This window comes from Botrytis byssoidea (assembly GCF_014898295.1).
Source record: "Botrytis byssoidea strain MUCL 94 chromosome Unknown BBYS_019, whole genome shotgun sequence".
Taxonomy (NCBI): domain Eukaryota; kingdom Fungi; phylum Ascomycota; class Leotiomycetes; order Helotiales; family Sclerotiniaceae; genus Botrytis; species Botrytis byssoidea.
The window spans coordinates 580,222-599,461 of NW_024065860.1; the positions used below are offsets into that span (position 1 = coordinate 580,222).

Below are 19,240 nucleotides of genomic sequence, written 5' to 3' on the forward strand. Positions count from 1 at the left end.
ACCCTAGATAGATAGCCATAAGGCCGGAGAACTGCGACCCTTCATACTTGGCTCAGCCATGCAGCCAGCCCACATCATGAATCGTATAGAAGTACTGGCTACATGATCCATTTTTAAACCTCGTATCGGTTCTCTACTCATTCCAAAGCACATCTTGAACGTTTCCTACCTGCCATTATCGGGGTTTCCAGAAATCGAAATGCATCATATCAATTTACAATATTCTCATACCATCCATTTCCCCAACGCTAACAAAACACATGACCCACAGATAGACAGCAAAACCCCCAAGTCTTCCAACCACCCCATTGTCTTTCTCGTATTGCTTTTTCCCCGGCTACTTTATTGAATCTTTAAATCTATCCCGACATTACAATCCAGTGGTCGAGTATTTTGAAGTCTCCTAAAGAGACCCTCGACCCTTGAAATAGCCTGTCTCCCTGTATCGTATATTCTTCTAGAAGTTTGAAATCGCATAAGATGCCAATGCATTCTCTCCGTAAACTCTATTCCGTCATTCTCTCCCCTTAGCCAAACCCAAGCCCTTCATCTCGTATTCTACATCCACATAACCACTGTGCAGCCCATCGCGAAAATATTCTCAAGCCATCTATCCTGACTCATTCCCATTCATCTCAACTCCATTCACTCTCCCGAGTAACCACAACTACCAAGACCATCCGATACCGACCGACACCTATCCAAAGTTCAACTGTAAATGATTCTCCAACCTCACCATACTCTTCAACCTCAGAACGGGAAGAAATTCACAGATCGTCAGCTATAGGATCGGAAATATACACCACCAAATTCACCGCCTTCACAACTTCTAATCACCCGCAACCATCTACTAAGATTTCATCTCTAGATTTCTTCACCGCAAGAACATTCAACATAACAGCTATTCAATGATAGAAATACAGAGTGACAATCACAATGTGAAAGTTGCATACATCGATATTGCCAAACTCAACCCACAATCACAACGATGATTCATCATCATCACCACCTCTTGATTCTCTTCTCGATTCCCTCTGTCCTCTTCCCACTTCCGCACCATCATCAGAAATTTATCCCATTTCTCCTCATCGCCTATCCGAGCCCATAAAATTCCTTTCCATCACATCACATCCCGTATATCTACTGCAAACGTGATTCCTGAGAGATCACTGCACACCCTTCATCGCTTAATATCTCCTGTTTAATAGTGGGATAAGAATCTCTGATTGTGCCGAGTGCTCGCTTTATGCTGTGCTTGATTCTTGGTGAGGTTACTAGGTAGCGGTGTATAGATTATTATGAACGGCGCTTGGGATTGATTGACCTGTTGAACTCAACTCTAGATGTGATGCTTGATAATTGAGATCCTAGAAGCTGGATTCCAGATTGCAGACTTTAGACTTCGAAATCTATAAGCAAAAGCCAGTCATATTCTACACTAGACACTAGGACATCTGTATGAGTACGAATGATTTGTTAAAATAGTAAAATTTGTGAATTTATTTGCAATACCGTGTTACAACTTACGGGATGAAATATCTGACTTAAAAAATGTCGGATTCTCAATGGGGCCGTCTCGAACTTTTGCTAACCATATCCTTCTTATCCCACCCAGGCCTATCCATTCCTATCCCGCCTCTATATATACTTCCAAGCAATACCAATACACCATTAAGATATACAATACAATACAAGATATATTACAAGCTTCCCCTTCTCACCCCCCACCAACTTCAAAAACAAATAAAATATAACCTCCTTCCCCTAAACCAAATCACTAGCATCAAACCTCTGTCCCCGACTCGTCATCGGCGTCAAAACCTCCACGATCGTCTCCCCAACAGTACTTCTCCCCCTGCCTCTCCCCCTCCACTCCTCTTCCCCCACACTCCCACTCCTCCCTCTCCCCTCCCTCGAACTCTCCCTGCTACTCGCCGTACTCACACTCGAGTAACTCTCCTGTCTCCCGTGTTCCGATCCCACAATCGCATTCGCATTACTAAATGGGCTTTCTCTCGGACGATCAAAATCCACCGCGCGTCCCTGCACGCTCCCGCTGCGGTTTCTCACCGCAGACCCAGAAGATAGCGTCGGATCGTAGTGCATCTGATCTCTGTCGCGCGAAACCCGACGTTCCTGTGTTTGAAGCGAGGCTTTGCGAGACATGCGGAGAGAATCGTGGGTGCGAGATATTTGACCGTGGGAGTAGGCGGCGGAAGGAGTGCGGGAATTAGACTTATAGGCGGGACGGCCGCGGACAGGGTTCACAGAGCCGGAACGCGAGAGAGAGGGGTCGTCGAGGATGGATGTTCGGGTGGTGAGGATGGAGTTGGCGACGCTGGGTTCGCGGTAGTGAGTGTAGAAGTTGGGTTGGGATTCAGGTTCGGAAGGCTGGGTGGGTTGGTAAGAGCGGGGTTCGGTGTTGGGTTGTCGTGGTTCTTGTTCGAGGTGGGTGGTGGGTTGGTAAGAGGTTTTGTAGGGAGAGGGAATGGCAGGGACGGGTAATTCGGGGGAGGAGGTTGAGGAGCGATCGCTGCTGGAAGAGTCTTCTTCGGGGGATGTAGATCGTGATCGTCCGGAGAATCGGGGAGGGAATCCGAAGACGTGTGTTGGAGCTGGTGCTGTGGGAAGCTTGGGAATCTTGGCTTGGTTCTGAGGCGATGGTTCGGCACTGCCGTATATAGATCCTGCTTGGGATCTAACGCTCGAGTGTTGACCTGGTAAAAACATGAAGTTACGTGGAACCTCTCCTTGGTAATGTAGTTGAGATACCTCCTCTTCAGATCGACTTCTGCTGGGAGGAGACTCAGAAACTGAGGGTCTACCGAATTGAACTTCAACTGAGTTAAATTGAGGCCGAACCTCCTTGATTGGTGATGGTGGTATGTATGAGCCTCCAACATTAGGCAGAGCAGAGCGTCTGATTTCCGCTTCAGAAGGCTGTAAGCGGAGAGGTGACGGCTTGTGTTTGATCGATTTGGGAGCGGAGACCTCGCTGGAATGGCTGGATAAACTCATTTGACTGCTGCTAGCAGCTGACGGACCTCTAATAGCCTCAAGTGCTCTGGAAGTTTCTGTCAAGTCGACCGCGGTTGTTGAGGGTGGACCGAACATTGATTGAGCGGGAGAGTTGCTTCGAGATTGTGAAACACCTCCGAAGAAACCTCTCTCGATTGCTCGAACACCAAAGAGATCACCTTCACCAAGCTCCTCCACATTGAGTCTCTCTTGCGTGCTGTTTGCCTTCTCAAGTTCCTCGATTTTGATATTTCTTGCGAGCCTGGGGATACATTTAGCAAAAGTACATCCAATTATTTGAAGCTTCTATCTTACTTTCTTTTGTTGAGCCATACTTTTATCAGGCCAGCGGATAATACAATGAAGATTGCACCACCAAGGACAATTCTATAGAAGATCTATCAGATACATGTATGTATGAATGTTCATTGTTAAGAGACTCACCCGAATTTGGCAGACAAATCTTGGTTTCCAAACCACCCCATTATGAATAATATTAAGTAGCTTTGGTAATTATGGAAGTCAAACAATGCCCATTAAGTGTCTCGAAGTTTAACATGCAATATGGGGGGAGCCTGGTGATATACAAAGGCTGAAGAAATCCGGATTCCCTTTTAAAGCCCCACAGGTTGACAACTAATGAATGTAAGAAGAAGCAAAAGTACAAGATGAGAAAGCAATCGCGATGAGCACAGCTTTTATCGGATATGCAAGTAGTAAAACTCCAACGGAATTGCACGAAAACTTAGAAGTGGTCTGAAAGGTCGATCTGGGGCCTTGGTAAAGAAATCGGAATCTTTGGAGCGCGGACCGTGCTCGTACCTGACAGTCAGTTTTTGATGTTTTGCGTTTCAGATGGACGGTTTATTAGATGGATCATGGATAACCCAGACGATGAAAGTGGATCAAATGTGTCGTTCCAGGAATTTGGAATGGTAGATATTTTTGAGGTGGTGTCGAATGTTTTGTGAGTGAAGAGAGTATGGAATGACTGCTGAAGCTCGTCACGATGAGTGAAAGGTAGTTCCCCAAATATCGCTCCCCTCGACCTTTACTGATAGAGGTTATAGCCACAACTTGAGGCCGACCGATGCAGAGATTGGGGCCGTTTGGAAATTGTTCACCAGGAACGTAAAAGAGAGAGGAGATATTTGATGTAAAAGCAGTGGATAGTTCCCATGAAGGAATAATTCAAGGAGAGTGACGAGTAGAGAAAAAGAAAATTTCCAAAAGAAAATTTGAGATTGAGAGAAGATCAGCAGAGTCTATTACAACCTTTTTAAAAAGAATACACAGCATCGACTAGATACCGTGCCATTCAATCCTTGAAGCATATTGAAGGTTGATGGAATCTTCCAAGACCAGTCAATGGTCACCCACACTTCACAATGAATGTATGAATTTAGACACAATCATTGGGGTGTCGTCTCACATGGCGAAGCAGGTTTGTTCCACAAATTCCATACTGTGATCGGATTGCTCGTCTGGCCATGCTGCGGGGGGAAGCAACGCTGTGACTGAACAACGTCGGAATGTTTGTCCAAGTTGAGGTGATCGCCACTTGAATCACTGGGGATAGAAGAAGTACCCTGACGCTATATTTGACCAAGCGCGGGTGTAGATGTTACTAGATGAATTCTTTGGTTGCTCTTTGACCCTTTGATTGCTGGCAGTTTCGAATCATCGTTAAAATTCTTACTTTCGAACTGCGGTAGAACGGCGGTTATCCCTTTTAGTGTGTCGCACCAGCCATATTCGCATGACCCTTGTGGAGATCTGATTTTGGTGTAAAAGAGTAACCACCAACCGATTCTCCTTCTTCCATCAGGGCGCTTTCATGACCATCAAACATGTTTATTTTGAGTGTGTCTTGTAGTAGGTAGTGGTCGGCCATTCGACATCATTCATTTGATTTGTGGCTGTGATTTTGGAAACACCCAGAACGCTATTCACGAATCAGTTGGGATGAAATAGGAGATGTTAATCAATGATGATGTGAGATTCTAAAACATGTTCACCTATGTCGTAATTCTTAAGGGTGCAAGAGCCAACCAAGGCATTCGACGAGATTCACGAGGAGAGATCACAGCTTCATAGTGGACATCATTGTGGATCTTGAATTTCTTGGCTTCAAGTTCAGTTGGCTGGCACGGCTGGGTGGCTATACTCCGTCTCAAGTCCGTCTTGACTCTCGACGAGTCCGTACTCTGTATAGTAATCCAAATGGCGGGTCTCCGGGGAGAAGTAGAACAAACGGTATCTCATATACCGTACAATATATCCCCTCCTCCGGAAGCCAAATACCCATTAGCCTGCTACTTAATGGTAAATATCACGATGGATCATAGCTTAAGTTTACCAGTTGACTGGATACAGAGTATCTAGGTAGTATCTATCCGGAATGGAGAATACCTAGACTTTCGAAGAAGAAGCTTAACATATCCCCTCTGCCGAACACGATAGAGCCGAGAGATCATACTTTACACCCCCCCCCCACGTTTATGCTCTTGGACGATTCATGTAAATATAAAGTGCATAGACACCCTTACCGGTGCACTTCAATGACATTTTAATGATGTATGTATACGATAATGGCGTCCCATTCCCAAGCAATTGAAATGAGCTGTACCTTTACTTTGTTCGTGTGGTGTGCACAGATGTGTACCAATTTCGGGTCCGAGATTTCCAAAAGTATATCAATTCATTTACCTTCCTATAGCTACCTAGGTACCTAGGTAGTAGGTAAGGTTATTGTAACCAAAATTCATACATTTGACTATTAGTATTTGACAAATAATCTTCTGTCCTTGCAGACAGTAGAACAAGCCTCTGTACTACTATTATTAGCATCTTCTCGGTCTATCATAAGAAAGAGAGGCTTTTGAGCTGCCAACAGATGTGGCCTGACCTCAAAAGTTATCTTCGCCAAAGTCCACGACCTTTTGCAGGGCTAGGACAGTACATGGTACAGTATCAACAAACAAGAAAACATGTAATTTCTCATTTTTTGATCCCTTCGTCTCTCAAATGCTGTTGTTTTACGTTGATTCAATCTCCCCATTTATTCTTTGTCGACGGAACTACCTCGTATTGTTTTTTTCTTCTCATAAGCCACATGGGATTATCAATGCTGCTTGGGTCGTATCTTTTGGATTTGAAGAGTCTTCATACACCTACCTGAGCACCGGGTCACAAACGTTCCTTTGCGTACAACTTCGTACGTAAGTTGGATGACACCATCCCTATCAATCACTGTCTCAGTGGACAATGATCCTTCATCGCTGTTTATTCGATCTTTAAACGTTGGATCGATGAAGTTGGTTGTGGTTATGATATTACCACCATTGCTCTCTTTCAGAGTTTTCATCGTCTTTGCCTAGAATGGCGCCAGTGGTAGTCTTCTACTGGCGCCCATCGAATGAACGGAGAACTGGAGAATGCCAGAGAAACTGCTGTCCCTAGGGGAAAATTCTCGAGATTGTGTTAGATTTCTTCAAGTTTTTTTGTAATCTATCTACAGTATCCTACCGTGTACCGACATTAAGATCTCTAACAGTCATCAGGTAACATATGAAGCGTTCAAGAGGCTCTATTTGCATTCCTTGTTTGTTTCCTACGAACGAAATATTTCACAATGCAGACAGTTTTCAAAAGTTGGACATAAGTAAAATTGTACACCGTAATTAGCTTCAACTTTAAGACCAGTCGCTATGAATTACTATTATTGAAAATTTCCAGCCGCTATAGATGACTAGTATTGAACTTCTCCAGTCGCTCTAAATCACTAGTCTTCAGATTTTCACACAAAACGAATTGTGAAAATCTTTCTCTTCCCATTCATTCCAAACCTTTCATCTCCATTTCCGAAGATATTTCCTTCGATATACTCTCTCATTTACAATCCATAGATATTATCCATCTTGAGCGACACCCAGTCTACAATACTCAAATCTCATCTATTTCAATCTACACAGTTATTCCTCATACCTCATCCCCAGATCTCATCTATTTCTTCTATTTCCAAAATTCTGCGAGGCGTATTTGCAGCAATGAGTGAGAGTTTTCCACTTCGCGTAAGAAGCGCACCTCCGAGAGTGCGCCTACTTGGCGAGTATTCGCGTCGTGGCCAGAGCCCAAGTGTGGATCCTATTTTTTGAGGCATACAGGCGTGATGTCGAACGTAATACTATAAGACGAGATCCAATATCATATCCCGATCGCACTGAATCTCCTGGAGGAAGAAGCCGAGAACGCGCGACCACCACCGAGACACAGCGACACTCAACAGACAACGATGTCTATCAGGACGAATACGAGATATTGTGCGAGAGGTTCAGAGCTTCGCATTTAAAATCCCTGGAAGGAACCCGCAGTTCAACGGAAGCAGGACATCGTCTCAAGATTGCTAGTTACATGATACAAAACGGCGCCGAAGGATATACCGAGCAAGCACAACGCGAAAGGGAAGATAGTCAGCACGGTGGTGGTGCCAGTTCAGAGTTTAGGGCAGAAAGATATGCTACAGAAGGTAGTGATTCCACAATGGACTCAACAGGCGGAATGCGTAGTCGTGTTGTATCTAACATCGTATCATATCCTGCAGGTATTAATGATTCCGCCCAGAGATCAACAGCCAGAGCGTTTGGCGACGACGACTACAATTCCCTCATTGGGCGTGCTTATTTTTCGAACATCAATTACGCATTAAATTCGACACACGTACCGCGTCCCTCGCAGCTCTACCCCGGATTTCAACGACACTCGCGCAACACAACTTCAGCTTCGGGTCCAACTCCAACCCCCCAAACCTCCGCACCTAATAACCTCGGAGTTCCAAGACGACCCACGCGATCGTCTCTTGCTTCGCAACACTGCCAACCCAGCTTCACAGACTCATCAGCATTCGCCGGCCTTAGCTTTTCCCGAGCCGAATTCGAGAAATCCATCCGCAGGAACGTAACCAGAAACATGAATCTCATCCCCTGCGGTTTCGCCTCCGCCAACCCTCCCATACCATTCGTAGCTCCCAGCACACTCCGCGACACATCCAGAATCCCCCGACAACCAGCTCCCGACCCCCCTATCTGCGCGGACTATCGCCCAGACCACCTTTGGAACACCGCCAATACGCGCAACTGGATCTACCAAAATCTCGTCACCTACTGTAGGTTCCCGGAGTCCCACGCTTACAACATCGTCATGGCATGGATGGGTGGTGGGATGACTATCCGTAACTATACCTTGGTTGGATGGCAGATGCTTACCGGCTCATATCACGCTGGATGGTTTATGTACAGGCGGATGCTGGGTTCATGATTCAAGAGCTGTGCTCTGTAGCCCTGTGCGCGCGATCAGGGCGTAGGGATTTCGATACTTGCGAATTGAATTCCCGTCTCTGCTTAATCAAACCGACAATTAGCATTTTAGCGTAGCAAGACTTGGGTATGGTATCGAAGTACAGGGGGTTGAAGGCGGAGTATCCTCGTGTGTAAAGCGTGTTAGTAGATAGTGGGTTTCTAGTGAACCAGGAGGTGAAGGTTGGAAAACATCTGACTTAAACCACACGGCTCAAAGCAAGATACGGAGAGAGAAGATATAATGTACTATCACAATCGCCAATCTTCTCTTCCTGTATCTTTGCATTAGGCACATTAGACGCACTGTCTTTATAGTAGTAATAGTAATAGTAATCATAACAGTAATCATAATAATAATATATTTATCCACAAATAACCAGCTTGTCTTCAATCTCATCATAAGAATATCTTGAGACTTGCACATCTCCTTTATATCGTGAATGGAATTCAGACAGGCATCTCGTGAATAATAATACCATCAAACATGAATCTCTCTCTCTCTCTCTCTATTAATAGTTAGATCGTCATCTCCATCCCCACTTCCAGAAACCAGCTCTTCATCAATGAATCCCAATTACGTTTAACAACACACACTACCCAAATATCCAACACACCCAATAACACAATCCAACCAAAAACCTAACAATATCTCTTCCCGTATCACCCAAAAAGAACAAGACACCGTTCAAAGTTCAATGATTCGAATTCCTATCTCCCTGCATTTCTCATTATACCATACCATACCATATCACATCATCCATCCATCCATCTCTCCTCGCAATCCATTTCCAAATCCAATCTTTTCCAAAGTTTCTCCTTTCTTCAAGCTTTAAAATAACGCTATAGTAACAGCAATACTTTCATTCAATCCATGTCAGACCCCAGATCAAAACTTCCCGCTTTAAACTCCAAACGTATATGAATCAACAAGTATCAAGTGACTACATTCTAATCCGACAAAGAATTGCACATCTAGATCATCGCCACAGGGAACTACTATAAAGACTCTCACATCGAAACAAGCAACAAGATATATGAGTGTTATTTTTCCTCAATAACATTGAATCTTTGCTAAAATATTTATATTCGTAGATGCATATCAAACCATACCTATGGACGTAAATCCTGACTCCTTAAAATGCCAGCCATAACTCCCACATGCGAGGCCTTACCATGCTTTCTATGCCAGGTATGTATAAAGACCGCCATCTTCTCGCTCGATATAATCCTTTTCGATTAATTCTTCAAAAATTGTTAGTCCTTCTATCCTCGGTGAATGTCCAATAGAAAAGTGAAGACTTACTCTCAATGTGTTTCTTAATCTCCACCGGCTCCACGGCACCTCTCCCTTTAGTTTGATTGATAACCTCCGCGACCAGATTTTGATGGGTCATTGTTTTTCTAGACTTCATGATTCTAACAATCGCAGCTTGGGTTTCAAAACTTCTATCTTGAATAACTCTCTCATGCGTTTCTTTGTTCTCCTCCTTGGTCTCTTTCAATTGAATTTGGTTAATCTTGATTCTATATTTTGGATCCGAGAAATTGAGATTGATGGTAAAAGTGTCAGTATCATTGATATCTCTGCCTTTAGGATATTTAGCCAAGGGCCGAATTTTGGCGCATGCAAGCGACTGGAGGGTTCGTTTTAGTTCAACATCGACGAGACCCGTTGCTTTAGAGATATCCTTGTAGGAAAGATGACCGCCATCTTCAAGATCGTTGAAAAGAACAAGTACTATAGCTTGGAAACCACTGACAAGGAGTTCCTTAACACTTTTTTTGAACGTTGCTTTGACAACGCTGTGTGCTAGAGAATGCTTCCAAGTTAATCGGCGCCCACTGTGTTTGTGCTTATAATGCCGGTCGTACTTTTCGATATGTCTCGCGACTTCGGCAGGAAGATTGACTTCGATATCCGGATAAGTTGGCCAAGCAGCAGACGAGAGGACACTAACTTGTAGATCCAGGGTTGTCTTGCTTGTATTGCTTAGAGACTGCTTATATGAGATCATTTCATCCCGAGAGATATCTTGATCTTTAAACATCTGTTCGAGGTTATGGGTGAAGCTGTTACCACATTCACCTCTTAACTTAGCAAGCATATTCCTCTCAGCATCTTGACTTGCACTGCGTGCCATCAACAAGCGACGTGCCAGATCTTTCTTGTAAAAAGCTTCAAATACGTCTTTCCCTTCAATGAAGCGGAACAGCTCAAGACCTTGTTCTAATTGACGGTCCAATTCTGCATCCTCATCCCCGGTACTAGCTTGTCCATTCTTCTCAGCCTCATTGCGATCTGTGGCATCAGATACCAGAGAACGAGGTACAGCCTTAAGTCCCCCACGCAGTAAACCATCCATGTATTTCGCAATCATTTCCCCAACTTTAGAGGTATCTGTACCCCATGCCTTGGCAACTTGGCGGTCATTTATAAATTGTCCAAATGCATCCCGAAGACAGAAAGTAAACGTCCCATCTTTGTTAAAGGCGTCACGGATGACAGTATCCAATGACCGTTTCAGTTCAAGCAGACGAACAACCATCTCATCGCCCCTTTCTTTGTCCATTGCAATAGATGATCCGACAGACTTTGTATAATGGGCGAAAGGCTTTTTGAGCTGTGCCTGGATATCCGAAAGTCTCAATAGCTGGTATAAAGATTTAAGTGATGGCATTTCTTTGTCGTCCAAGAGCTTAGATACAGCTACTGTTTCCAGGAGGACGTCGGCGCGTTTGCGGACCAAAATATCGTGAGCGGTGTCGAGCAATGTTTTTTTGGTAGTGCTGTCAAAGTTGCATGCATCGCAACGGAGACTTTCTCGTCGTAAAAGGTCGTCGCAAGAAGAGATATATTCTCTTAGTGGCGAAGAGCTCCGTTCTGATGCAAAATTCTCGAGGTAGGCTGAAGAAAGCTCTTGGAATCGGTCCTCGAAAAGACTTGTGTATATACCAAGTATATGAATTGTGGCGATGGAAGCTCGGAGAAGGGCTGGATCAAACAAATTTAAAGACTTCCTATCATACTCTACCAGTTCACATATCCCCAGTATAGCTTGTGCTCCTGTTTTGCTGATCTCCTTTCCTTTTAAAAACACGATTTGGCGAAATTGTCGTATACCCATATCTTCGAGTTGCGGAAGTGTCTTTGAGTTCAGCAGATAGGATCTGTCAAGATAGCTGAATATGGATCTCAATAGAACCTGACCTCGTTGTCAGTACTTTTCTCTAGATTGGCAAAAGTCCATTTGCAGGCCTACCAATTGGGTTCTCCATGTCCCCCATACAGTCTCAACAGCCCGCAGAGTTTCTACCGAGCTGGAATCTCCTTTGCTTAGAATATCTGGTAAGAGTCCATCCTTGATATGTGTGTGACAATGCAGTTCTAGATGTCTATATAGTTGATCCGCTTTATCTTTTCCACGCCGACAAATCGATTCGACTCCACGACATCTGCAATATTGAAGGGTCAGTGATTGCCTATTGGGAAAGATGAGATGCAATGTAATTGAACGTTGAGCAAGACTATTAGAAAGGGCGAGGAATGGAAGCAGCGGTAGTAGAGGAGAAGATAGAAGATGAAGATAGAGTTGACAATTGGGGTGCAATATGGAAGAGTCAATAAAGCTTACAGAACTTCCAATGGTGTTTCTGGCTGCTTGTTGCTAAATACTGATGTCAAAGCATTATCTAATTCGTTCCAGGTCTTCTTGAAATACTGCTCTCCATCATTCGGAGAACTTATCCTGAGGTTCTTAATCACCAATCTCTTCGCTCCAGTATGCGGTTGAAAATTCGATGGCCTCGTCAAATCTACTACCCCTGGACGCGAAAACCCCATTGTCTTGTTCATGTTGGACCGTAAACCTGGACTTGTTGATGATGAAATTGACCTTAGCTTTTTCGAAGAATGATAATCAACCTTAGATGTACCAGGGGGCGTGTTCGCTGGGTTGGGATTTGGACCTTGAGGATCGCGATGCTTTCTTTTAGCTGATGAATTGGAGGATGTCGAGGAGAGATCAACTGCACGATCGTGTGAAGGCCACATCGAAGTGAAGTAAACACAAATGATATAATTTCGCCTTCCGTTCTCTTGTGAGGTGAGGGGTCGATCTTAGTGGCCGCAAAGCTCGGGGAGCTCCCTGGATTGGAGATTAAATGCTGTAACTCCTACTGCAGCTCTTTCTACGTGTCAGATCACAACATTAATGCTGATGGTACATTGATGACGGATATACCTTTTCTGTTTTTCCCCTTGTACCTTGATATTCCCGTGGATGTTACATGAGGGGAAATAGAAATAGGAATGTTGCACGGAATGATGGATGTGCTCGGAAGGAAGCTGTGAATTATGAATGGGTATGTATGATAGATTGTTACTGATAGGCGATAACGGCGATAAGAGGGTTTCTTCATTCCGAGGTTTCTCAATTGATGAATGATATAATAACCTTGGAAGACTTGTGAATAATGGTGATCCTTTAGTATAAAGCAATACAAATTATAAGAATCTGCAGCTTTTATTAGTATAAAATAATAGAAGGTGCCTGGTATTCATACATTTAGTATGTAAATGCTGATGGCTTAATAGTAAGGCACCCAGGTAGTAGAGAGGCACGCTGCAAGTCATATCAATGTTAGTAGGTAGTTCAATATGGAGGTCAATTCAGCCACTAATTCTACTGCTAAAAGAGAAAGATGGCATAAATGATATGCTATGGTGATGTTAGATTCCAGATTGATAAGCACGAGATATATGATTATAGGATTTGATCAGTTCATGATATTTGGCATTCTAAACTCTATACATGTGCACCAAGTCATCTTTCCTTTCTAATTAGGCATTATCATGAGCAGTTCCTCTATTGTCGCCCGCATCTCCTTGATACACAGAATATCCAATCCAAGCTCATTTTCTCAAGTGAAAGACCTCAGGGTGGGTCGTTTTTGGATGATTGTCTCTTCAAACTAACAAAACTATTAGAGGTCGAAAGAATAAAAGGCATGGAAGGAATTTTCAACTTACGTCGACAAAGCGAGTTATAGTCATGAGTAGCATGAATGAGTCTGATATATCGACGATGCTCTGCTCTGCGGAGCCATTCCCAGTCCCAAGTCCGGCAGACTTCTTGAGTACTGCCAATATAGCAGCTCTGTTGTCGGCGAGAAATCTCCTCCCCTGGTCCAAACTTTGTTCATTTTGCAAGCCGCGACTTACGAGAGCGCAACAAATGACCCTCATGATTGCCGCAAGTAGACTATAATGCCTACTGACCGCCTCCGAGTCTTCGAAATCTAAAGTCACTTAGCATATGCATAGGGTCTACTCGGAGGAGTAACTTACCAATCTCAAGATCGGTATCTAGGGCAAATAGCCCGGAGGCTAATATGGCATGAAACAAGCCCGAATTCAGGACGGCAGTAGCTCCAGAGCGAGTTTGTGATATATGAACAAGAAGTGCCAATCTAGCATAGAAATCGGAAAGAAGTATGGTTGAGTCTACATCAAGTTAATATATGTCCAGCTTTAACTAGGAATACAACCTTACCTTCGCGCGAAGTCTCTTGTAGACTCCTTGCCAAGTCCCCAATGGAGTTTACCAGGATACTTATGAAGTTAAGACGGTTAAGAGATTCAATAATGTAATTGGAGTTTTCTTGTTTAGCCATTTTCACCAAGGCCCCAAGAAGTAGCAATGCTGCAATTCTGCAGTTGTGTTCTCCCACCAATGCATCATCACAGATTATATCTATTAATCGATCACCAGCCAGTTTGACTGTTTGCGTACTATGCGGTTTGCGTAGCCCAGGAATCAGAGCAGGAGCAGGAGCTTGATTGCTCCGACCGGCACGATACGTGTCGCCGTTGAGGCTATCTGCTTCGGAAGTAGCTGGAATTTCAGTTTCTGACGTTCCTGTAAGATAGCGATAGCTGATACTGTAGAAAATTTCTTTTAAGGAACCGTTAGCCCCAACGGCGTTTATAGCTCTAAGCGACAATTCGAACACATGAAAGAGCTTATCGCTTAGATTTTGTCCCAAGTCACCTTCCTTGAAAGTGTTGGAATCTAGATTCAAGCTGAACAAGAGTGCCTTGGTGAGTTTAGCTAGCTCCAACGCATCAGCTGCATTTTCTAGGCAGTTTTCTAACCTAGGTAGAATTATTTGCAAAGTCTGCAACACAAAGACTATCTTGGTCGGTTCGTCATAAGACATGGTCTCTACCATCACGAGTAATAATTGGACCCAAGATTGCAGCGCCTTGTGCCGTGCTGCTCTTAGTTCCTTTAATTTGTTATCGATGAAATAGTAGTTGAACATCATTTGGGCTTCGTTATTGAATGCAACTACGTCTTGAGGATTTTCAAGTCTCTTCAGAGCGGCGAGCTCAGATCTTCGTAAAGTGAGAAGCTCTTCAAGTTTCATCATGTTGAATAATGGAGGGCAATCAGTATGGACCTCCTCACAGGCGCTGACGTCAATATCTTTGAACCAGGATAACGAACCAAGAGCGATCGATTGGTTCAAAGGTATATCCATGAAGTCGAACAGATCAAAAACGGAACAGTTATCAACCTGTTGGCCTTCTTCCACTATTGTTGACCCAAGTAGTGTGTTAAACATTCGCTCCTTCAAAGAAGGCAGATGACTGAGGGCTATCTGGCGTAATTCGGCAGATGTGTATTGCAAGACGTTGGCGCGTTGATTTAAAAAGTTTGAGAGGCAGGAGGCAGAAGTTGCGTCCAAAAATTCGGGATCTGCGAGGTCCCGGCCATCCCACAGTAACCCTGGCGTAATCAAAGTTTGTCTGATAAACATTTCAAAAAATGAATTATTGGCCCGCATCTCTATCATAACAAGGCTCGATGAAATGGGCGAATGCCAAAGATGTTTAAGTAGTCGCAGGCATTTATATCTTAGGGAGACAAGCCATGAAGAGATGTTTCCCTCATCCTCGAGAGATATATCATTAGCCAACCTTAATATCGAATGGAATAGCGAAATACGACGGCTGAAAAGCGAATCCATATCGACTTCTAAATGATCATCTCTGCACTGGAAACCGAGAAGTAAATGAGCTATTGTAGTCTGGCCTGGACAGGCTTCGAGACAGGCGATAAGGAAATCTAGTATTTGGACTTTGATAATATATGAATCAGACGTTTGACCTTGGGTCTCGTCAATATTTGCTTCTGTCTCTTGCAGAAGTGCGCGTGAGATAGCCTCCGCTGCATTATTTTCCTCTAGAGCAGCAATTGCTTTGTTACGGTCAATCCTTCTGCTACCTGTTTTAGGAGCAGGGGCAAGTCGTGGCGAGGCAGAAAGCTTCTCGAGCAGTTTCAGAGATGCTATTACTAATTCGGGATTGCCGGAGCTACAGTATAAGCCCAAATCAGGAATGATGCTTAAGTGGTTGAGTACTCCGTCTTCAAAGGATGCGTACGCGGTGTTTGGAACTGGGGAGCGGCGATGGCTAGCCTGATGCTTAATTAGAGGTCGAACGATATCTCGGTAAGTTGGTTGCAGATCCATAATTAAGGTGACTGCACGTATCCCTTGGAGGAGACACATGATTGATGGTGAATCAGGAGCCGCACTGGCAACTTCGTTAACGTCTTGGTGAATTGCAGCAAATATCGCATCCATTACGCTGGAGTTATACATCCATTCCATCACCCTAGAAAATGGATGTAATAAAACGTAAGTTTGTAGGTCGGAAGTTTTTATAGCTGTGTCAACTGAGATGTTGGAACGATTTGCAAATATCACGAGATCTTCATTGAAAGTCTCCAAGCAAGTTGTGATGAAAGTAAGACAAGTCAATTGCAGTAGTCGCAGCTGTATGGGATCCATTATCTCACTCATTTTTGATCCAAACACTTGGCCAACGGCGAAATCGACATACGGATCTATTCCAGGCATGCGATTGGAAGTTCCGAGAAGTTCGGGGAATGGTAAGCCATCCCGTAGGGCACTATCTTCTTCGTAAGGTAGTACGAGAGCATGGAGAAGTAGGATGAATGCATCTGGTTCTTCGAACCCTGTGCCAAACTTGCGCAGAATTGCGTCAGGTGCGTAGGACGGAGGAGCTGTATTTCTCTGGGCGCTGGGATTGTGCACGTATCCCCCAGAGACCCAGATGTCAAGAGCTGTCCACAAGTACTCGGCTGCCGCTTTTGTTTTGTTACTTAGCAAAGAACGTAGTGCTGTGAAAGCACCGGCTCTGAATCGCGATGGTATCGAACTGGATGCAAGTTGGAAAAGCAGGTCTGTGAGCTGATACGATGGATGTTGCATCAGAAATTGCCTGGCGACTGCACTATGCGAACAGAGTTGAGATATGAGGCGGAGATAAGACTCTAGCATGATATAAGATTCTGGCTCTAATTCTGCTTGGTCGTGATTTGGCTTTCCATGGCGATAAGCCTGAGCCTGTGGTACTGGTTGATCTCGAAGTTTATTGGTGAAGAACGTTAGTTCTTTGAATATTTGATTCCACGTGAGTGCATGAGCCCGTTTCATTTTTCCGGCTTGAGGGCTTTCGTCGAGCAGAAATTCGTGCGCAGCAGTTGCACACTCATCATCACCCGAAATAGCCTGGAGCATTTCACAAAATGCCGAGACCAGCGGAGTTGAAGCACGCCGCGAAGCCCAGTACATGAAACCGATTAACACACCATCTGGAACATCCCAAAATCCATCCAAAGCAGCTTTTGGGCGTCCATCAAAGGCATAAGAGATGACAATAATAAATCTCTCTAGATCCAGATCGTGCTCATGCTCATGACTGAGTTGACGTTGCTCATCCTCATCTATCCTCAACTTCCTCAACACATCTGGCAAGTTCGTTATGAAACTTTCAATAAACGTCTGTAGTTGCTCCATAAATTGGTCTTCAAAGAAATCGGAGAAAGAGACCGAATCAGACAAAAGCTGAGGAGCTTTTCTCTGTAGCCACAATCGAAATCCTTGACGTGACGGTTCTGTCCAGCTTGCAGCTTTGACATCAGCAGAAAGAGACAATAAGAAATCGAATGCTCCATCTTTCAAAGCCTCGTTGAACTGTTGAGATCGCTGTTTGGCCTCTGATGTTTTTATTAGATTAGTGGGAGGAGCGAGGAGTATATACATCTGACTAACCTTCTTCGAGATTAATGCCATGTGGTAATCCATCATGGTGTTCCACATACCACCCACTATATTCCGCCAACCACCATGCTCGAAATGCGGCATGAGCATAAGGCAAAACCCATGCATTCTGGTCGTTTTTAACGTTGATCTTCTTGTCCAGCGCTCTTGCATCTTGTATCGTTGATCCACCTTCCGGAGAACCAAAGCGCCAAATATAAGCAGCCAGAGCTGGAAAATGATGCACTGTAATCATCTGTTAGTTGGAATTGTACCGCTGTAAAACAGAAGACATAGTGTAGCAGCTCTGATCCTGATTCCAAAATTGAATAATGCTTACCCAAAATATTATCATACTTATCTGCTTTCTTCAAAACTCCAAGTAGTAGCTCAAAATCTTCCACGCTAGAACGATCTGCTTTCACCAAGTAGAGTATAATGACGCCTAGTAACTCATGTTGTTTGATAAGACTGTGTCGCTGATACTCCATGATTTCCAAAAGCTCTGGATGTGATGGCTGCCCTAATACAGACGCACTACTAACTTTGTCCGAAATCTTTTGAAGCCACTGTCTGATATCACCCATGGCAGAAATACACTTTGAAATGAATGTCGGCACATTTCTCGTTGTGTTTATAGTAGTGGCGGTAGTTGGAGTGATCGTTTCTTTGATGATATGTTCCAGGAATATCTTCAGTTCTTGCTCCTGTTCCGAATTGCCTTCCAACTCGGCAACTTGTTGAAGCGTAAGACGCAAGCAGTCCAACAGAAGCTTTCGTCGCTGATGAAAGCGTATTATAGAGCAGGACAAAACTGAACGGCCTGTCGCATCGGCATCGTCTTGTGCGTCGAAAAAGATTTGGGAAGCTTCAATTTCATCAAGGTTCAATTCATCTGCTAGTTGAAATGTTCCCTGTTGGAAGTCCTCGTTCATCTTGTATTTCTGCCCATCTCGCTCCAAGATTTCTGTTATCGTTATATTGGTTTTGGATCTTTTATAGGGTTGTTCATGGGTATAGAAAATTACATACCCTTTGTGATAGTCTGCCGACTTTGCTCATTTCGATTCTTCTGGTTCAGGAGGTTACGAAAAGCTGTAATGTGAGCTTCGAGTTCAATAGCTAATCGGTCAAGGTTCGAAAGGCGGGAGTTTGATAGTGCAAGAAGGTCTGAATGCAAGGCCTGGATTTCATTCAAGCTACTACTGGGTTGCTCCGCCATGGTTAAGAAGGTTGCGCCGAGGCGTGGAACACAGGGAATCGATCTGGCATAGAACTCATAAAAGTTCAAAGAGGTAAATTTGTATCCCTTTCATGGCAAGTTGTAATTGTTTCGTTGTCGCAGATGCTGTAAGCAGTAATTGGGGCTACTTGTTGTCACATAGAAAATTATTTGATAGAACAAACAAGCGATGTTAATTTTGAAGCTGTACAATAGGTCCCTGCACACGAAAAATCGCGTCGCGAAAGGTCAAAACTTGCACTGTAACCAAGGCCAACCACCAAAAAAATAAAGTCGTTCAACAAATTACTGATGAGATTTCAAGATGTCCTAGTTCCATGGTGTTGTCTACTTTCTGCGACTCTCAAAATTGTGATGCTGCTCAATTTATAAACACTACTTTTGAATTGATCTTTACTAAACCCTCAATGTGTTTGGAGCTCCTCTCAAATTACTACTAGGTGTACATCACCGAGCTCGTCATATTCCATATCCACAACTGTTGTGAGAG

At 44.0% G+C, this 19,240-nt stretch overlaps 4 protein-coding genes across 4 annotated transcripts; 1 reads left to right on the plus strand and 3 right to left on the minus strand.

Moving 5' to 3' along the window:
- Nucleotides 1-1,764: 1,764 nt before the first annotated feature.
- EAE97_008848 (uncharacterized protein) lies at nucleotides 1,765-3,503 on the minus strand (the record flags this gene model as incomplete). Its single annotated transcript, XM_038879363.1, has 3 exons — nucleotides 1,765-3,280; nucleotides 3,334-3,405; nucleotides 3,463-3,503. 3 exons carry the CDS (start codon nucleotides 3,501-3,503, stop codon nucleotides 1,765-1,767), a joined length of 1,629 nt encoding a protein of 542 aa, XP_038729874.1.
- A 3,564-nt stretch (nucleotides 3,504-7,067) lies between these two features.
- EAE97_008849 (uncharacterized protein) lies at nucleotides 7,068-8,334 on the plus strand (the record flags this gene model as incomplete). The annotated part of the gene is made up of 2 exons (XM_038879364.1): nucleotides 7,068-7,129; nucleotides 7,185-8,334. 2 exons carry the CDS (start codon nucleotides 7,068-7,070, stop codon nucleotides 8,332-8,334), a joined length of 1,212 nt encoding a protein of 403 aa, XP_038729875.1.
- Nucleotides 8,335-9,555: 1,221 nt separating this feature from the next.
- EAE97_008850 (uncharacterized protein) lies at nucleotides 9,556-12,426 on the minus strand (the record flags this gene model as incomplete). The annotated part of the gene is made up of 4 exons (XM_038879365.1): nucleotides 9,556-9,617; nucleotides 9,679-11,578; nucleotides 11,636-11,828; nucleotides 12,008-12,426. 4 exons carry the CDS (start codon nucleotides 12,424-12,426, stop codon nucleotides 9,556-9,558), a joined length of 2,574 nt encoding a protein of 857 aa, XP_038729876.1.
- Nucleotides 12,427-13,295: 869 nt separating this feature from the next.
- EAE97_008851 (uncharacterized protein) lies at nucleotides 13,296-18,729 on the minus strand (the record flags this gene model as incomplete). Its single annotated transcript, XM_038879366.1, has 7 exons — nucleotides 13,296-13,346; nucleotides 13,405-13,673; nucleotides 13,723-13,878; nucleotides 13,928-17,464; nucleotides 17,520-17,753; nucleotides 17,848-18,474; nucleotides 18,540-18,729. 7 exons carry the CDS (start codon nucleotides 18,727-18,729, stop codon nucleotides 13,296-13,298), a joined length of 5,064 nt encoding a protein of 1,687 aa, XP_038729877.1.
- Nucleotides 18,730-19,240: the final 511 nt, after the last annotated feature.